This window comes from Lithobates pipiens, unplaced genomic scaffold, assembly GCF_037356315.1.
Source record: "Lithobates pipiens isolate NorthernLeopardFrog02 unplaced genomic scaffold, aLitPip1_a1.2 Scaffold_23, whole genome shotgun sequence".
Classification (NCBI taxonomy): Eukaryota; Metazoa; Chordata; class Amphibia; order Anura; family Ranidae; genus Lithobates; species Lithobates pipiens.
The window spans coordinates 21051355-21069487 of record NW_027507785.1 but is presented as its reverse complement, the minus strand read 5'-3'; the positions used below and the strand labels follow the sequence as shown (position 1 = coordinate 21069487).

General features: G+C 49.3%; 1 protein-coding gene across 1 annotated transcript; it reads right to left on the bottom strand.

The window, feature by feature from the left end:
* Positions 1-1566: 1566 nt before the first annotated feature.
* COA6 (cytochrome c oxidase assembly factor 6) lies at positions 1567-17716 on the bottom strand. Its single transcript, XM_077451265.1, has 3 exons — positions 17590-17716; positions 12823-12973; positions 1567-1824 (listed from the first exon to the last, which is right to left on the bottom strand). The coding sequence occupies exons 2-3, from the start codon at positions 12964-12966 to the stop codon at positions 1729-1731; spliced, it is 240 nt and encodes a 79-aa protein (XP_077307391.1). The 5' UTR covers positions 12967-12973; positions 17590-17716; the 3' UTR covers positions 1567-1728.
* Positions 17717-18133: the final 417 nt, after the last annotated feature.

The following is an 18133-nucleotide window of genomic DNA, read 5'->3' as shown; positions in this document are numbered from 1 at the left end:
GGGTGATGGTGTGAAGTTTACTGAGGAGAAACAGGAAGTGAGACATTCAGACAAAGAAAAAAAACATTTAGAAGGGAAATCGAAGGAAAAAGGTAAGTGAACCAACAATGCACTAGCTTAAAGGAACCTATTTAGAAAATAAAAAACGAAGCTTTACAACCCCTTCCCTGCCAGTGTCATTTATACATTCATCAGTGCATTTTTTTGTTTGATCGGTGCTATAATGTATTAATATCACTGGTCCCCAAAAAGTGTCACTTGGGGTCAGATCTGTCCGCCACAATGTCGCAGTCCCGCTAAAAGTCGCAGATCACTGCCATTAGCAGTTAAAACAAACATTTGTTTAAAAGTCCATAAATCTATCCCATGGTTTGTAGACACTATAACTTTTACGCAAACCAGAAATATGTAAAAGAATACATATTGGCCTAAACTGGTGAATATTTTTTTTTTTATATATATATATATATATTTTTTTTTTGGATGTGTAATATAGCAGAAATTAAAAAAAAGATATATTTTTTTCAAAATTGACGTTTTTTTTTTTGTTTATAGCGCAAAAAATAAAACGAAGAGGTGATCAAATACCACCAAAAGAAAGCTCTATTTATGAGGGGAAAGAAAAGGATGTCAATTTTGTTTGGGTACAGCGTCGCACGACCGCGCAGTTGTCAATTAAAGTGACGCAGTGCCGAATAGCAAAAAATGGCCTGGTCATGAAAGGAGGGAAATCCTTCTGAGGCTGAAGTGGTTAAAAAGGGTCCTGTGCGATTTTGGTTTTGCTTCAGGTGCGAATTCAGGCAAATTCATTAACTTGTGTGTCACACACTCCCTCTCCCAGGCACTGCAGCTCACAGTGGGGTGGGGGGAGGGGAGGATCCTCAGTGCTGCCAATCCAGATGGCAGTGGGCAGGACTAGGCTTGGCCAGGTGCTGACAGACAAGCTACAGGCTTGTGAATCAGAAGGGGCAATGCTGATAGCCATGCGTCTTCTCATCCCTACGTAGGAGTGACAACAATGCTGCACTGCTCTTATGAACAGTGCAGCATCGTTGTCACCCCATCACAGGAAGCAGAATCAGGTGGACTTCAGTGGCAGGATCAACAGGTAATTGTGGGATTAAGAAAAAAAAACTAAGTGCGGATACACCTATAAGTGCTGCAGCACTTAGATTGTAAGCTCCACGAGCAGGGTCCTCCTATCCCTTCTGTATTGAACTGTTATGTATTATACTGTTCCCCTTTTTATTGTAAAACGCTGCGCAAACTGTTGGCGCTGTATAAGCGCACCGATATACAGCCTAAGTTTCAAGAGGAAAATCGTTGTTGTGGCAGCAGCTAGCTGGCATAACCCCGGTATCCTCTTCTTCAGCGGGCGGTCCGATTTCAGATAAAAGTGGTCTCTGCGGTGGATTTGCCGCAAGATCTATTTTATTGGTGGTGGGAGAGGCCCCCCCCTCCTGCTGCGCTCCAGTGCCCTCCGCCGCTTACCGGAACCGTCGGCGGGAGGCAATTGGATGTTACCCTTTGCTGGGTATGGAGACGAGTGAAGGAAAGATGGGAATATATAGTCCAAAGTCATTTAATAAATTCTGTATATACAAAGCAGAGTAGAACCCGCGTGGTCCTCATATTCAAATACACAATCCTTCGCTTTCCCGCTCCCAATAAAATGCAATGTAGAACGTTCAGTCTTTATATAAAGCCCATTCTCTGTAATGGAGGCCGCTATGAGATCTTGGCTTTTTCTGCCGGCTCAAACCCTTTACGTTCCAATTCAGCTTTATACTTCAGATAATCTCTTCTCTTATCAAAGTATTTAATCTGGAAAAAAAAAAAAATCTGTCAATATTTTATCTGGCTACAGAACCCAAAAAAAGAGCCGGTGTCCTATCATATAGTGTCCCCCATCGGACAGTGGCCGATGTGTACTGCGCATGCGCAATACACAGATTCCGAAAATACCCGAAGATGAACGGCGCCTGCGCTGTGAGTCCAGGTTCTATCCCCACCATCCAAGTGGACATAGAGCTAGAATATAAAAGAGCTGAGCGCAGCGAGGCCGAGCCCGAAACGTGGCGAGCGGCCCTCTAATTTTCCCAACCTTATGTCCGCTTGGATGGTGGGGCTACCACCTCCGCTCACGGCGCAGGCACCGTTCATCTTCGGAGATTTTCCGAAGCTTCTTCTGCCCCGTACTGTGCATGCGCAGTATGGGGCGGACACTATATGATGGCAGGACACTATCTGCCAGAACACCGAAGCTCCACAAATTCTGTACAATGTAGCAGCTGAGGACTTAAAGCTGAACTCCGAGTATTGCCTAAATACGTTCCTTATGTGTATTCTTCTCAAATCTCGGTGTGGTTTGTGTATTTCTTCTAAATCTGTTCAGGAACCCGCTGTGAGATTTCCTGTAATAAAGACGGCCCATTGCTGGTGATTTGAACAGGAATGCAGTGCGATTCCTGCCTGAATTAGATGCAGTTTCCCGCACCGCTCTCATGTGAATCCAGGTGGCAATCGCTATGACAAGCCAGGGTTCACACAGGAGCAGTGTGGGGAAACTGCATGCGATTCCGATAGGAAACCCCAGGGCTGCCTTTCAGGCAGGGCAAAAGGGGCAGCTACCCTGGGCCCCATCATTGGTGTGAGGCCCAAAGTAGCTGCTTTTTGAGTGGTAAGAATGTCTAGTAAACTCGAGCAACCAATCAGTGAACAGTATTGATGAACAGTAATCTGTAGCAATCAATCAACAAGCAGAAGTCATGTGCTGTAACCTCTAGCAAATAATCAGTGAGCCATAATGTGTGCTGTAACCACTAGCAACCAGTCAGTAAGCGGTAATGATACACTGTAACCTCTGACAACCAATCACAATCGCTGCCTGATCTGAATTCAATAAATTACATGGAAGGGGGGGGGGGGGGGGGGGGGCAAGAAAGTGTTTGCCCACCCAGCTTCCTTTGGCGGCCCTACCATGTGCTCCATTGGACCCAGGCAGCACTTTGAGAGGGGCAGCAAATTGAACCCCGGCTGCCTCTCCTTCTCTACTATACTGCCCTAGCCTGTTCATATACTACCCTAGCATGCCCATTTACTACCTTAGCCTGTCTATATACTACCCAAGTGTGCCAATATACTACCCTAGTCTGTTCAGCCTAGCTCTGAGGAAGGGGGTGCCATCCCCAAAACATATTAGCCCAACCCCGTGTTCTGTGCATGTCCATGCACTGTGTTTGTGGCCCTTTGGTAATGCACTAAGTGTGCGCACCTTCCATTTCTGTTTGTTTTTCTTGTTCATATACTACCCTCTATATACTATCCTCGTGTGCCCATTTACTACCCTAGCCTGTCCCATATACTACCCCAACGTGCCCATTTACTACCCTAGCCTGTCCATATACTACCCTAACGTGCCCATTTACTACCCTAGCCTGTCCATATACTACCCTGTATCCTCTATATACTACCCTAACGTGCCCATTTACTACTCTAGCTTGTCCATATACTACCCTAACGTGCCCATTTACAACCCTAGTCTGTCCATATACTACCCTGTATCCTCTATATACTACCCTAACGTGCCCATTTACTACCTTAGCATGCCCTTATACTACCCTAGCATGCCCCTTGAAATTGAACATAATGGTATGTCATCTATTTTTGCATATAGACCAGGTGCTGTTGCATGTAAATCTGACTTCCTGATAAATTTTGATTTTAGTTTTAATTATCACGATACAAAATTATGGATGTGGGGGCCGTTGGTGGGCATAATTTCTTCCTTGGACCCAGACAGCACAACGTCTTGGGCCGGCCCTGCCAGGGTCCAATCAATAGTAAAGACGGCCCTGGGAATTGCACCGCGCTCCTGTTCAGAATTCCTGTTTGTACGGGCTCAAAGCGCGCCGCAAAGTTATCAGTTTTTGGGTATTTGAGCATTTTCACCAGTACTCGTGAAAATACACAGTATCAGCACCAATATTGGTATCGGTGCCACACTAATAGGAATGCATGGACCTTCCAATCAGGTCCGCCTGAAACAACTGATCGGATCACCTGTGTGAAAGGGCTCTTAAACCTGAAAAGGGCCAAATGACCCCATTGGCACTGTGTGCACACATGTAGTAGCAGGAAGATGGTGACTTGCCCCATTCACTTGAATGGGGAATGTTTGGTGGGCAGTACTGCCTATCTAAAAGAGACCGGGGATTTCATTTTTGCCACGGCATATCTACAGCCCTTAGTGGCAGCATCTCCCTGTTTTAGGTAGGTAGTCAAGGGGTGGTAAAACCACAGCTCAATGGCTACCCGTGTGAACAAGCCTTTAATAAAGGATCAAACATGTATTACGGTTGTGTCTCGACCGTCTATTCAGCTTCCTTTACACAGGCGTCCAAAATAGTTGGTTGAGTCTCCACCGTCCACATTAACATGTGCGGTTTACATGCGTGGTTGGGATCCTTTCCTTTGTGGCGAGACGAGAATAAACTTTACTTGTAGAGTCTGGCAGGTGCTGTGCAATCACTTCCATTCCTATGTGCCTATGGTGTTTACCCATCCTGATCACTTTTCTGGGGGTGTCCTCTGGACTTATATGCAAGTTTATCTATTGAAAGCATTTCACAAACTAACCTTTTCTCCAAAGGCACACTTACCTTGATTCTGGGAATGGGGACATGCACTGGCCTCCCCTGCTCAGTAATACACTATAATACCAAAAGTATTGGGACACCTGTCTTTACACACACATGAACTTTAATCGCATCCCAGTCTTAGTCTGTAGGGTCCAATATTGAGTTGGCCCACCCTTTGCAGCTATAACAACTTCAACTCTTCTGGGAAGGCCGTCTGCAAGGTTTAGGAGTGTGGCTATGGGAATGTTTGACCATTCTTCCAGAAGAGCATTTGTGAGGTCAGGTACTGATGTTGGACGAGAAGCCCTTGCTCACAGTCTCCACTCTAATTCATCCCAAAGTTGTTCTATGGCAGTGATGGAGAACCTTGGCATCCCAGATGTTTTGAAACTACATTTCCCATGATGCTCAACTACACTGCAGAGTGCAAGAGCATCATGGGAAATGTCGTTTCAAAACATCTGGGGTGCCAAGGTTCGCCATCACTGTTCTATGGGGTAAAGGTCAGGATTCTGCAGGCCACTTAAGTTCCTCCACCCCAAACTCGCTCATCCATGTCTTTGAGTTGCATCTTGATATAGCTCGGTCCTTTACCCAGCAGAGTCCTAAGCAAAGCTAAAAAACACATACACATATACTAGGGCCAATTTCTGTAGACAGGATCTGATTAACCTACCAGCATGTCTTTGGAGTGTGGGAGGAAATTGGAGTACCTGGAGGAAACCCACGCAGGCACAGGGGAAACATGCAAACTCCAGACAGATGGTGTCGGGTCGGGATTTGAACCAGCGACCCTATTGCTGCTAGGTGAGAGTGCTAACCACTACACCACTGTGCTGTCCTTTATGGACCTTGCTTTGTCCAGTGGGGTCCAAATCATTTGGTGGAGGGGGGGGATTATGGTGAGGGGGTTGCTTTTCAGGGGTTGGGCTTGGCCCCTTAATTCCAGTGAACGGAACTCTTAAGGCGTCAGCATACCAAGACATTTTGGACAATTTTATGCTTCCAACTATGTGGGAACAATTTGGGGATGGCCCCTTCCTGTTCCAACATGACTGCACACGAGTGCACAAAGCAAGGTCCATAAAGACATGGATAAACGAGTTGGGGGTGGGTAGGGGAGTATAACTGGATGGGGTAGGAGGGTAGTAATAGATGGGGGGGGGTAGGGGAGAATAACTGGAGGATGGGATAGGAGGGTAATAATAGATAGGTGAGTACAAATTGATGGGGGTGAGGAAAGGCATCTAATAGGATGGGGTGGGGAGTATAACTGGATGGGGTAGGAGGGTAGTAATAGATGGGGGTGGGTAGGGGAATATAACTGGATGGGATAGGGAGTAGTAATAGATGGGGGTGGGTAGGGGAATATAACTGGATGGGATAGGGAGTAGTAATAGATGGGGGTGGGTAGGGGAATATAACTGGATGGGATAGGAGGGTAGTATAAGATGGGGGAGGGTAGGGGAGTATAAATGGATGGGGTAGGACGGTAGTAATAGATGGGAGTGGGTAGGGGAATATAACTGGATGGGATAGGGGGTAGTAATAGATGGGGGTGGGTAGGGGAGTATAACTGGATGGGGTAGGACGGTAGTAATAGATGGGGGTGGGTAGGGGAGTATAAATGGATGGGATAGGAGGGTAGTATAAGATGAGGGTGGGTAGGGGAGTATAAATGGATGGGGGTGGGTAGGGGAGTATAACTGGATGGGGTAGGAGGGTAGTAATAGATGGGGGTGGGTAGGGGACTATAACTGGATGGGATAGGGGGTAGTAATAGATTGGGGTGGGTAGGGGAGTATAAATGGATGGGATAGATGGGGGTTGGTAGGGGAGTATAAATGGATGGGGGTGGGGAGAGGCATCTAATAGGATGGGGTGGGGAAGGAAGTATAAATAGGGATGGGTAGGGGAGTATAAATGCGATGGCTTTCAGAGCTGCACTGGAGGATGTCACCAGAAGCCTGGGTCCCATAGATGGACAGGACAGACTGATCTAAGGTACAAAGCAAATTTCAATTTTCAAGTAGCCAAACAGCTCCAAAACGAAAAAAAAAAAATAGGATTTTTTGTTCTCACCGTAAAAAATTCCCTTTCTCTGTAGTTCACCGACTGACACAGCTCCTCTCTTAGACCATTGGGTTGTTACTCCACCTTCAGGAGAGGACTAGGCATAACATGTAACATAAAAACTAGAACTTTCTAGTTCCGCCCAAGGGGCAGCCCCTTAGGTAATTACCCCACAGCCTACCATGCAGCTCTCAGTACGTCCACAAGCAGTATGACATAGACAAAAATAGGAGGGGTGGGTGCTGTGTCAGTCGGTGAACTACAGAGAAAAGGAGTACAAAAAATCCTATTTTCTCTTATATTCACCGACTGACACAGCTCCTCTCTTAGACCATTGGGACGTCCCCAAGCAGTGCCAAAACAACATAAAAAACTTCACCCACCACGGCAAGTGGGAACTAGCATAGAACTTTACCCACAAAAACACAACAGTGTGTGGGAAATCAAAACTTTTTTACCCACAAAAAAACAGAGTGCTCCTCAACTGGGAGACACTACCTCCAAACCGCCTCAGAACTGCGGTAACAAATGCAACAGTGCATTAACTTAAAAGGTACTGTGTTTTTACCATAAACCAGGAAAAAAAATTAAGTGCAATTATACGGCCGCCTGCAAAACTTTGCGGCCAAAACAGGCATCAGCCGATGCACTGACATCTACCTTGTAGAATTTTATAAAAGGTGTGAACAGACGACCAAGTCACCGCATTACACACCTGAGCGACAGACGCTTGATGTCGGAAGGCCCAAGACGTTCCGATTGCCCTTGTGGAGTGGGCCGTGACCGGAAAGGGGGGCACCTGCCCCTTCAAGGCGTAGGCTTGTACTACAATCTGTCTGATCCACCTGGAAATGGTGGCCGACGAGACCGCCATGCCTTTCTTCGGACCAGCCACCGAAACAAACAAGAAGTCTGACTTCCGAAAGGGAGCCGTAGCAGACAAATACACCCTCAGAGCACGGGCCACGTCCAGGGAATGGAGGGCCACCTCCTTAGGATGTGTCGGTTTAGGACACAGAGATGGTAACACAATGTCCTCATTGATGTGAAACACCAAAACCACCTTCGGCAGAAAAGAAGGTTGCGGACGCAACACCACTTTATCCTTGTGGATAATCAGATAGGGCAACTTGTAGGACAAGGCCGCCAGTTCCGAAACCCTCCTGGCCGATGTGATGGCCACTAGAAAGACCACTTTCTGGGAAAGAGTCAACAGAGAGATCTCTCTGATATTTTCAAAATGGTGGTTTTTGAAGCGCCGATAACACCAGGTTCAGATCCCATGGGGGTAACAGTGGGCGCACCGCAGGAACTACATGTCGGATCCCTTGAACAAAAGTGCTCTCTAGAGAGTGAGACGCCAGGGGTCGCTGAAAAAAAAACAGCCAAAGCTGAGATTTGTCTCTTAATGGTGCTTAAATCCAAATTTTTTCTCTACTCCTTGCTGTAGGAACAGCAGGGTCCTGGATATAGAAAAGGAGCGCGGGTGCCATCCTTTCTCCTCACACATGGCGATGTAGGCCTTCCAGGTACCATGATATATCTTCCGAGAAGAAGATTTCCGTGCTCTCAGCATAGTTGGAATCATCGAGTCCGAAAGACCCCGGTTCCTCAACACCTGGCTCTCAATAGCCATGCCGTTAAAACCAGCGATGGTAAAGCAGGATGGAGAATCGAACCTTGAGACAGAAGGTCCTCTCATAACGGCAGTCGCCAGGGGGCATCTGCCACCAGGCGCACTAGGTCTGCGTACCAGGGACGCTGGGGCAATCGGTATTGCTGGGATCCCCCTCAGCCCCCACTCTGCGAAGCAGATGTGGCAAGTTTCAGTGACGGAAAGCATAGATCAGCTGGTACTGACCCCAAGGAGCCACCAGTGCGCCTGACGCGTCTGCCCAAGGATCTCTTGTCCTGGACACGAATCTCGGCACCTTCCGATTGAGACGGGAGGCCAGTAGATCCACGTCTGGAGTGCCCCATCGCAGGCACAGTAGCCTGAACACCTCCGGATGCAACGCCCATTCTCTTGGGTCCAGCATCTGGCGACTTAAGTAGTCCGCCTGCCAGTTCTCCACTCCCGGGATGTAAATGGCCGACAGGGCCGGTACATGTCGCTCTGCCCACCGAAGGATGTGAGCGACCTCCCGTGTTACTCCTTGGTGATTGACGTATGCCACCGCCGTGGCGTTGTCTGACTAGATCCTGATCGGACGCCCTCAAAGTCTTATCGACCATGTGGAGAGGCATAACCCGGTCGTTCTCTCAGCTCGAGTAGATCGATCGGCAACTTGGATTCCTCCACCGACCAGAGGCCCTGGATTGACTGAACTCCCATTACTCCACCCCAGCCGGTTAGGCTGGCGTCCGTTGTGATCACTGACCATTTCAGAGGTAGAAATGACTTCCCGGACAGAAGTGCTGGGGATCTCAGCCACCAGAGCAGGGAATCTCTGACTAACTGGCTCACCTGAATCTGCCGATCCAGGGACAAAGGAGATTTGTCCCACTTTGTCAAAATCTCCTTCTGCAGGACTCTGGTGTAAAACTGGGCATAAGGTACTGCCTCGAAGGAGGCCACCATGAGACCCAGGACTCGCATGCAGAAGTGTAACGATGACCACCTGCAGTTCATCAACAGTTTTACCATGGCTCTGAGAGTCTGCAGCTTGTCTGAAGGGAGAAACACTCTCACTTCCATGGAGTCCAGCAGTAAGCCTAGGTACTCCAAACGCTGAGTCGGTACGATCACCAACTTTTTTAGGTTCAACAGCCACCCAAATTCCTGCAGGGTCTGCATGGTGATCGCCACATCCTCCTCTAACTCTGAGGGGGAAGACACTCTCAGAAGGAGATTGTCTAGGTATCCCACGATCGGGATCCCGCGTTGCAGCAGAAATGCCAAAACAGGAGCCAATACCTTGATAAAGACTCGGGGGGGGCTGATGCCAAACCAAAAGAGAGGGCCACAAATTGGTAGTGAGCTTCCCCAACTGCAAATTGCAGAAACCTCTGATGTCAAAGGCATATAGGTATATGCAGGTACGCATCCTGGATGTCCAAAGACGCCAGGGAGTCCCCTTGATGGAGTGCAGCGACTACTGAGCGAACTGATTCCATTCTGGACCTCTGCACTTTTACAAAGTAATTGAGGGCTTTCAGGTCCAAGATTGGACGTACCCCTTCCTTTTTGGGGAATACAAACAGGTCTGAGTAGAACCCCTGGAAACATTCCGATTCTGAAACAGGTACTATCCCCCTGCGACTTAGCAGGTCCCTTACCGCCCCCAATAGGGCCTCCCGGCGAACCGGGAGTACGGGTATGTTGGAGGGGAAGAATCTGTTTTGCGGCCAAGAGAGGAACTCTATCTTGTAGCCTGAGGAAATCAGATCGCAGACCCATAGGTCGGACAGCCGAGAGGTCCACCGGGCTGCAAACTCCCGAAGGCGACTGCCCCACCCGTGTTGCGGGTGGGGGCAAACATTCATGCAGTAGCACTTTTGCTCGCAGGCTTGTTAGGCTTGCGGTTCAAGGCTTGCTTGGCCGATGCCCCGGGTGGACGAAAAAGCCGCTTGTGAGCGGAGAATGAGGGCCCTTGCCTACGGCGTGTCTCCTTAGCCTTTTTGGCCTGTGGGAGTAGTGTACTCTTACCACCTGTGGCATTTTTAATAATGTCACCCAAAGAGGCTCCAAAGAGCCAGTCGCCAAGGAAGGGACGATCCGTCAGGCCTTTCTTAGATGCCTGGTCAGCTGATCAGCATTTAAGCCAAATCAGGTACCTCAGCACCACTGACACTGAAGCCCTGGATAACAGAGGTAGAGTATCCAGGGCCGCGTCACAAAATGTACTTCAGGCCTTGCACTAGTTGGTCTGCTAGTTCCACACAGACAGGAGAAGCCTGTTGCTCTCCCAATTCACAGTGCAAAAGTTTTGCCCACTTGGTTAGTGTCTAAGACACAAGTGCGGATGCCAGTACAGGTCGCATAGTTGACCCCACAACCGTAAACAAGGAACGAGCCACCACCTCGGCCTTCCTGTCCATGGGGTCCTTAAAGGCAGAAGTCCCCTCTACCGAGATCGTGGTTACTTTGTTTAACCTGGAAACTGAGGGGTCCACGACCGGAGGAGCCGACCACTTTTTGAGAAGCCTTTCCTCAAAGGGGTAACACCGCCATGTATTTGGGGACCGAAAATGTCCATTGCGGTCGACCCCTTTCCTTGTAAATGAATTTAAAATAAGTCAGATACGGAAACACCTTAGGTGAACGGGCTGGCTCACGGGACCTAAAAGGGACCGGTACATCAGCAGAGGGATCTGCTGGCTCCTGAATCTTCAGGGTATCACGCACAGCTGTGATAAGTGTTCCAACAAGCGCTTTGTTGCGCACGGACCCAGACGGGGACTCATCCTCACTGTCAGATCAGTCCTGGTCAGCGTCATCTGAAACAACAGAGCAGGGGTCACCAGCCTCAGCAGGGTCCGAGTCTGTGTCAGAGCTCTCCCCAGAGGACAGGGGGGGGGGGGGGGGGCAGGGGCCGTTTTTTTACCACCTTTGCGCCCATGGGCCGTTTCGATCTTGGCAACTAATGAATTGAGGACCGCCGACAAAGCGTCTAGAGGCGCTGCACTGTCTACAGGTGAACCGGTTGCAATTGCCTGGATTTTGGAGGAAGAAATACTAGTTTTTGAAGCCATGCTGACCCTACCCTGTCTGCCACCTGTTGGGGACTTAGGACAGTGATGGTCCCACCCTCCTAACTGCTGCTGGCTGAGGGGCTCTTTCCCGCAGGACTCACCACCCTGACTGGTTCTGCGCTGTCCAGCTAGTAGTGTCTGTGTCAGCTCCCAGATGCATAGGAGACCATGCCGCGCTGTGCAGACCTGCTCTGAATTGCACTACAACGGACCAAAAACGTGTTCAGGCTTCAAGAAAATGGCCGCCGAACATCCAGTATAAAGGACATAATCACAGGCAAAAATGGCCGCCGAACTACAGGAAAATGGCCAGAGAGCATGCACCTCCTTGCCCCACCAAAGATGGCAGCCGAGCACTGTATACCATGAGGGACAGTGAGAAAAAACAGGCAGATAATGGCGGTGAAACAGCGCTACAGCGCAGAGCTGTACTTACCAGTCCTCGAGAGCTGGGAGACATTCCATCACAGACCCACTCTCCGATCAGTACAGGGTGGCTGCTGGCCCTGCACACTGTGACACAGACATCAGTAGCCCGGTCATATGTATGCCCCGGAGCATTAACACTCACCGACCACCTCTGGAGCTGAGGTATGTCGTGGCCGACCCAGCGTGGAGCTCTGGTCTGCACATGCTCGCTGGCCAGGCTGGGGAGACTACAAGGATAAGAGTATCCAGCATGTCACCCAGCTGGCTGTTGATAGCAGATCACAGGATCATTTATCTTGCTTCTGCAAAAAAAATCCATGGACCGATGGGCCCTCAGGGTTCCTAGGTCCTTCTCCTTCACTAGGCTGAAAAAAACTGAAGCTGCAATGCAGGCTGTTGGGTTGTTACCTAAGGGACCGCCCCTTGGGTGGAACTAGAAAGTTCTAGTTTTTATATTACATGTTAACATGTAACGCCTAGTCCTCTCCTGAAGGTGGCGTAACAACCCAATGGTCTAAGAGAGGAGCTGTGTCAGTTGGTGAACGTAAGAGAAAATTGTAATCTCTCCTTCCCACCATGGTGACAACACTCAGTGTAGGCAATATTTCCCAGAATCCTCCCCCCTGCTCCTGTACACAGCTGCCCTTCCAGTTGGGATACGATTTGAATGAAATTACTAATTGGGATATGGCATCCCTGGCAACGTCCTCAGGTTTACTGCACTGGGAGTTGCAATGTTTGGCTGATATCTGCCGGGGTCACAATAAATATTTACACAACATAAGCAGGTAACGATCTGCTGAGATCTTGCTGCTGATAAAGATGTGCACAGGCTGGCACGGATGGTTTTGCTCCTGTTTGTGAAGTAGAAGAAAGGGAAATCGTCTCTTTTCCATTGCCAGTGTCTGGGATCTGATTGGCTGCCATCTCCATTTTCTGAAATGTAATGGTGACACAGGCTGATGGCAATGATCATGTGACCTACCCATGTCAGTGGACAGTTCTGCTCGTAGCCCTTCCTGATCTGCTGGCACTTGTCCTTGTCTTCCTTAGTGTCATCCAGGCATTGCCAGTACCGGTCCCTGGAGTCCCAGCATGCTTTTCTCTCCTGTGCAGAGGGCGCCGACATCGTTTTCCTGCACATAACGAAGAAATAATTCAATGTGGTCATCTGTGTGTAAAGCTATGACAGTAAAGAGAACCTGTAATAAAACATCAGCTATCGGCTATTTTGGGACAGATACATAAAGAATAATAGCTCTACTATTCTTGGAACCCCAGCAACACAGTCATCTCAAGACCCCAACTCTGCTTCATCGTTCCAGGACCCAACACTACTCAGTCATTCCAGGACCCCAACTCTGCTCCATCGTTCCAGGGCCCAACACTACTCAGTCATTCCAGGAACCCAACTCTGCTCCATCGTTCCAGGGCCCAACACTACTCAGTCATTCCAGGACCCCACACTACTCAGTCATTCCAGGACCCCAACTCTGCTCCATCGTTCCAGGACCTAACACTACTCAGTCATTCCAGGACCCCAACTCTGCTCCATCGTCCCAGGACCTAACACTACTCAGCCATTCCAGGACCCCAACTCTGCTTCATCGTTCCAGGGCCCAACACTACTCAGTCATTTCAGGACCCCAACTCTGCTTCATCGTTCCAGGGCCCAACACTACTCAGTCATTTCAGGACCCCAACTCTGCTTCATCATTCCAGGGCCCAACACTACTCAGTCATTCCAGGGCCCCAACTCTGCTCCATCTGCCCAGGACCTAACACTACTCCGTCATTCCAGGACCCCAACTCTGCTTCATCGTTCCAGGGCCCAACACTACTCAGTCATTCCAGGACCCCAACTCTGCTTCATCGTTCCAAGACCTAACACTACTCTGTCATTCCAGGACCCCACACTACTCAGTCATTCCAGGAACCCAACTCTGCTCCATCATTCCAGGACCCCAATTCTGCTTCATCGTTCCAGGGCCCAACACTACTCAGTCATTCCAGGACCCCAACTCTGCTCCATCGTTCCAGGACCTAACACTACTCAGTCATTGCAGGACCCCAACTCTGCTCCATCATCCTGGGACCCCCGTACTGTTTAGCCATTCCAGGAGCCCAGAGCAGCTCAGTTCTCCAGGGACATCAGCAACACTCAGTGAGCCCAAGAACCCTTTCTTCTTCATCTTGGTACCTCAATTCTACTTTGTCATCCTGGGACAGGACCCCCAACTCTGCTATGTCATCTCACAATATCTGAACCACTCAGTTGGGGTCCTAGGAATGACCGAGTATGGCTTAGATCCTAGTATGAAAGAGCACAGCTGGGGTCCCCAGATGATGGAGCAGAGTTCGGGGGGGGGTCCTAGGATGATGAAGCAGGGTCAAGGTCCTGGGATGACTGAGCAGTGCTGATGTTCCAAGAGGATTGAGCAGTGTTGGGGGGGGGGGGGGGGGTCACTGGATTGACTGAGGTCCCAGGATAATGGAGAAGAGTTGGGGTCTTAGGAGAACAAAGTGGCGCTAATGTCCCAAGATGACAGAGCATATTTGGAGTCCCTGGATAGCCGAGCGATAGAGCTGAACAATTCTGGATAAAAGGAGAATCCCGATTTTTTTTTGCTTAGAATAAAGATCACTATTCTCAACGCAAGATCACCTTTCATACTATACAAAAAAACTGGGCTTACTTCACTTTTTAGCTATGAGTGAGCATTGTGATTGATGTGAAATGCGTTAGTAGTGTGTGTTGGTCTGTACTTATCCGTGGATGTAATTCAATTCTGTTTTTATTAAATAAAATGTGAACATTTGGAGTGTGGCTATCCAGCGTTTTTGTTTCCAGCTTAACTTTTTCGTTTTTGGATTAATTGAAGTGTATTTTTTGCCCACAAATTGCATTTGAAAGACTGCTGCCCAAATACAGTGTAACATAAAATATTGGAATGACCGCCATTTTATTCTCTAGGGTCTCTGCTAATAAATATATATGTTTGGGAGTTCTAAGTAATTTTCTAGCAAAAAGACTGATTTTAACTTGTAAGCAACCTAGTTCTGCTCTGTCATCCCAGGACCTCAACATCTTGGGAACCCAACATTGCTCCACCATCCTGGGACCTCAGCACCACTTAGTAATCCCAGGATCCTGACTTTTCTTCATCACCCAGGAACCTCAACTCTGCTCCATCATCTTAGCACCCTAGCACTGCTCTGTCATCTTGGGAACCCAACATTGCTCCACCATCCGGGGCCCTTAGAACTATGCTGTATTCTGGAGACCCCCCCCCCCAACTCCTCTCTGTCATCCTGGGCTGGGACCTCAACACTGCTTAATCATCCTAGGACCCTGACTTTTCTCCATCAGCCAGGAACCCCAACTTTGCTCAATTAACTTGGCACCCTAGCACTGCTCTGCCATGCTGGGCCCTTAGAACTATGCAGTATTCTGGAGACCCCCAACTCCTCTCTGTAATCCTGGGACCTCAGCACCGCTTAGTCATCCTAGGACCCTGACTTTTCTCCATCAGCCAGGCACCCTAACTCTGCTACATCATCTTCTCACCCTAGCACTGCTCTGTTATCTTTGCAATCCAACATTGCTCCACCATCCTGGGCCCTTAGAGCTATGCAGTATTCTGGAGACCCTCAACTCCTCTCTGTCATCCTGGGACCCTGGCTTTTCTCCATCATCTTCGCACCTTAACACTGCTCTGTCGTCTTGGGAACCCAACATTGCTCCACCATCCTGGGCCCCTAGAACTCTGCAGTATTTTTGAGACCCCCAACTCTTCTCTGTCACCCTGGGACCCCAGCACCGCTTAGTCATCCCAGGACCCTGACTTTTCTCCAGCCATGGACCCCAACTCTGCTCCAGCCATGGACCCCAACTCTGCTCCGTCATCTTGGCACCCTAGCACTGCTCTGTCACCTTGGGAACCCAATATTACTCCACCACCCTGGGCCCTTAGAACCATGCAGTATTCTGGAGACCCTCAACTCCTCTCTGTCATCCTGGGACCTCAACACCGCTTAATCATCCTAGGACCCTGATTTTTCTCCATCAGCCAGGAACCCCAACTTTGCACCCTAGCACTGTTCTGCCATGCTGGGCCCTTAGAACCATGCAGTATTCTGGAGACCCCCAACTCCTCTCTGTAATCTTGGGACCTCAGCACCGCTTAGTCATCCTAGGACCCTGACTTTTCTCTATCAGCCAGGAACCCCAACTCTTCTACATCATCTTCTCACCCTAGCACTGCTCTGTTATCTTTGCAATCCAACATTGCTCCACCATCCTGGGCCCTTAGAACTATGCAGTATTCTGGAGACCCTCAACTCCTCTCTGTCATCCTGGGACCCTGGCTTTTCTCCATCAGCCCGGAACCCCTACTCTGCTCCATCATCTTCGCACCTTAACACTGCTCTGTCATCTTGGGAACCCAACATTGCTCCACCAGCCTGCGCCCTTAGAACTATGCAGTATTTTTGAGACCCCCAAATCTTCTCTGTCATCCCAGGACCCTGACTTTTCTCCAGCCATGGACCCCAACTCTGCTCTGTCACCTTGGGAACCCAATATTACTCCACCACCCTGGGCCCTTAGAACCATGCAGTATTCTGGAGACCCTCAACTCCTCTCTGTCATCGTGGGACCTCAGCATCGCTTAGTCATCCTGGAACCCTGACAGTTCTCCATCAGCCAGGCACCCCAACTTTGCTCCATCATCTTGGCACCCTAGCACTCCTCTGTCATCTTGGGACCTCAGCACCACTTAGTCATCCCAGGACCCTGACTTTTCTCCAGCCGGGAACCCCAACTCTGCTCCGTCATCTTGGGAACCCAATATTACTCCACCATCCTAGGCCCTTGGAACTATGCAGTATTCTGGAGACCCTCAACTTCTCTCTGTCATCCTGGGACCTCAGCACCACTTAGTCATCCTGAGACCCTGAGTTTTCTCCATCAGCCAGGAACCCCAACTCTGCGCCGTCATCTTGGCACCCTAGCACTAATCTGTCATCTTGGGAACCCAACATTGCTCCACCATCCTGCCCCTTTACAACTATGCAGTATTTTTGAGAACCCCAACACTTCTCTGTCATACTGGGACCTCAGCACCGCTTGGTCATCCTGGGACCCTGACAGTTCTCCATCAGCCAGGAACCCCAACTCTGTTCCATCATCTTGGCACCCTAGCACTGCTCTGCCATGCTGGGCCCTTAGAACTATGCAGTATTCTGGAGACCCCCAACTCCTCTCAGTCATCCTGGGACCTCAGCACCGCTTGGTCATCCTGGGACCCTGACTTTTTTCCATCAGCCAGGAACTCCAACTCTGCTCCATCATCTTGGCACCCTAGCACTGCTCCATCATCTCGGGACCTTGTCATTACCCAACTATGCTCCATCATCCTGGCTCCCTAGATCTACTGTCATCTTGGACCCCAGTTCTGCTCTGTCACCCTGGGCCCCCTGTAGTGCCTTATCTACCAGGGAGGGACCCCAACTCTGCTTCATTACCCCCCCCCCCCCCCTCCAAACCTGGGCCCTTGGCCCCAACACTACCGAGCAACCCAAGAACCCTACTGCCCCCCCAACTCCTTACACAGCCCCAGCATGTCTGAGGTCATACACAGTAAGCTCCTTAAAATATCCCTACCCCCCACCCAGCCTGGAATCTGATTGGTTGGATTTGGGGAACAATGACAGTGTGATCAATCCATGCAAAACACTTATATGTCCTCACCTGCACAGGACCTTCACACCACTCAATGGACGCACGCTGATGACGTCAGAAAACGACAGACACTTGAGACAAATCTATATTTTCTAGCAGTTGTACTAAGCCGCTGTCACTGGTCTCCAAGAAAATGGCCGCCAGCTCTCTCTCTCTCTCTCTCATCGTGTGCTGCAGCAGCCACAACAGCGCCACCTGCTGCCACATCGAGGGATAATAGGAGACAGAGCGCACAGGCTGCCCTCTGCTGGTCAGAATTCAGAAGGCATCTGGACAAAATTCGTTCACTGCGCTCTTATCAAAGGAAATACATTTGATACGTTTTTAAAAATTAAAAAACAACCGTACCACACACATGACATTCTGAAGATGGAAGCATGAAACACTTTGCCACATTCAAATCTTTTTTTTTTTACATTTAACATGACTGACATTTCTATTGCATCTCAGAAAAAGCACCCTGCATACCTACAATCGGACTCCAAACCCCAATCTATTGATTGCATTGTGTGTAGGTACCTTCATTTTCAAATTGGAATTTTCGATTGAATTA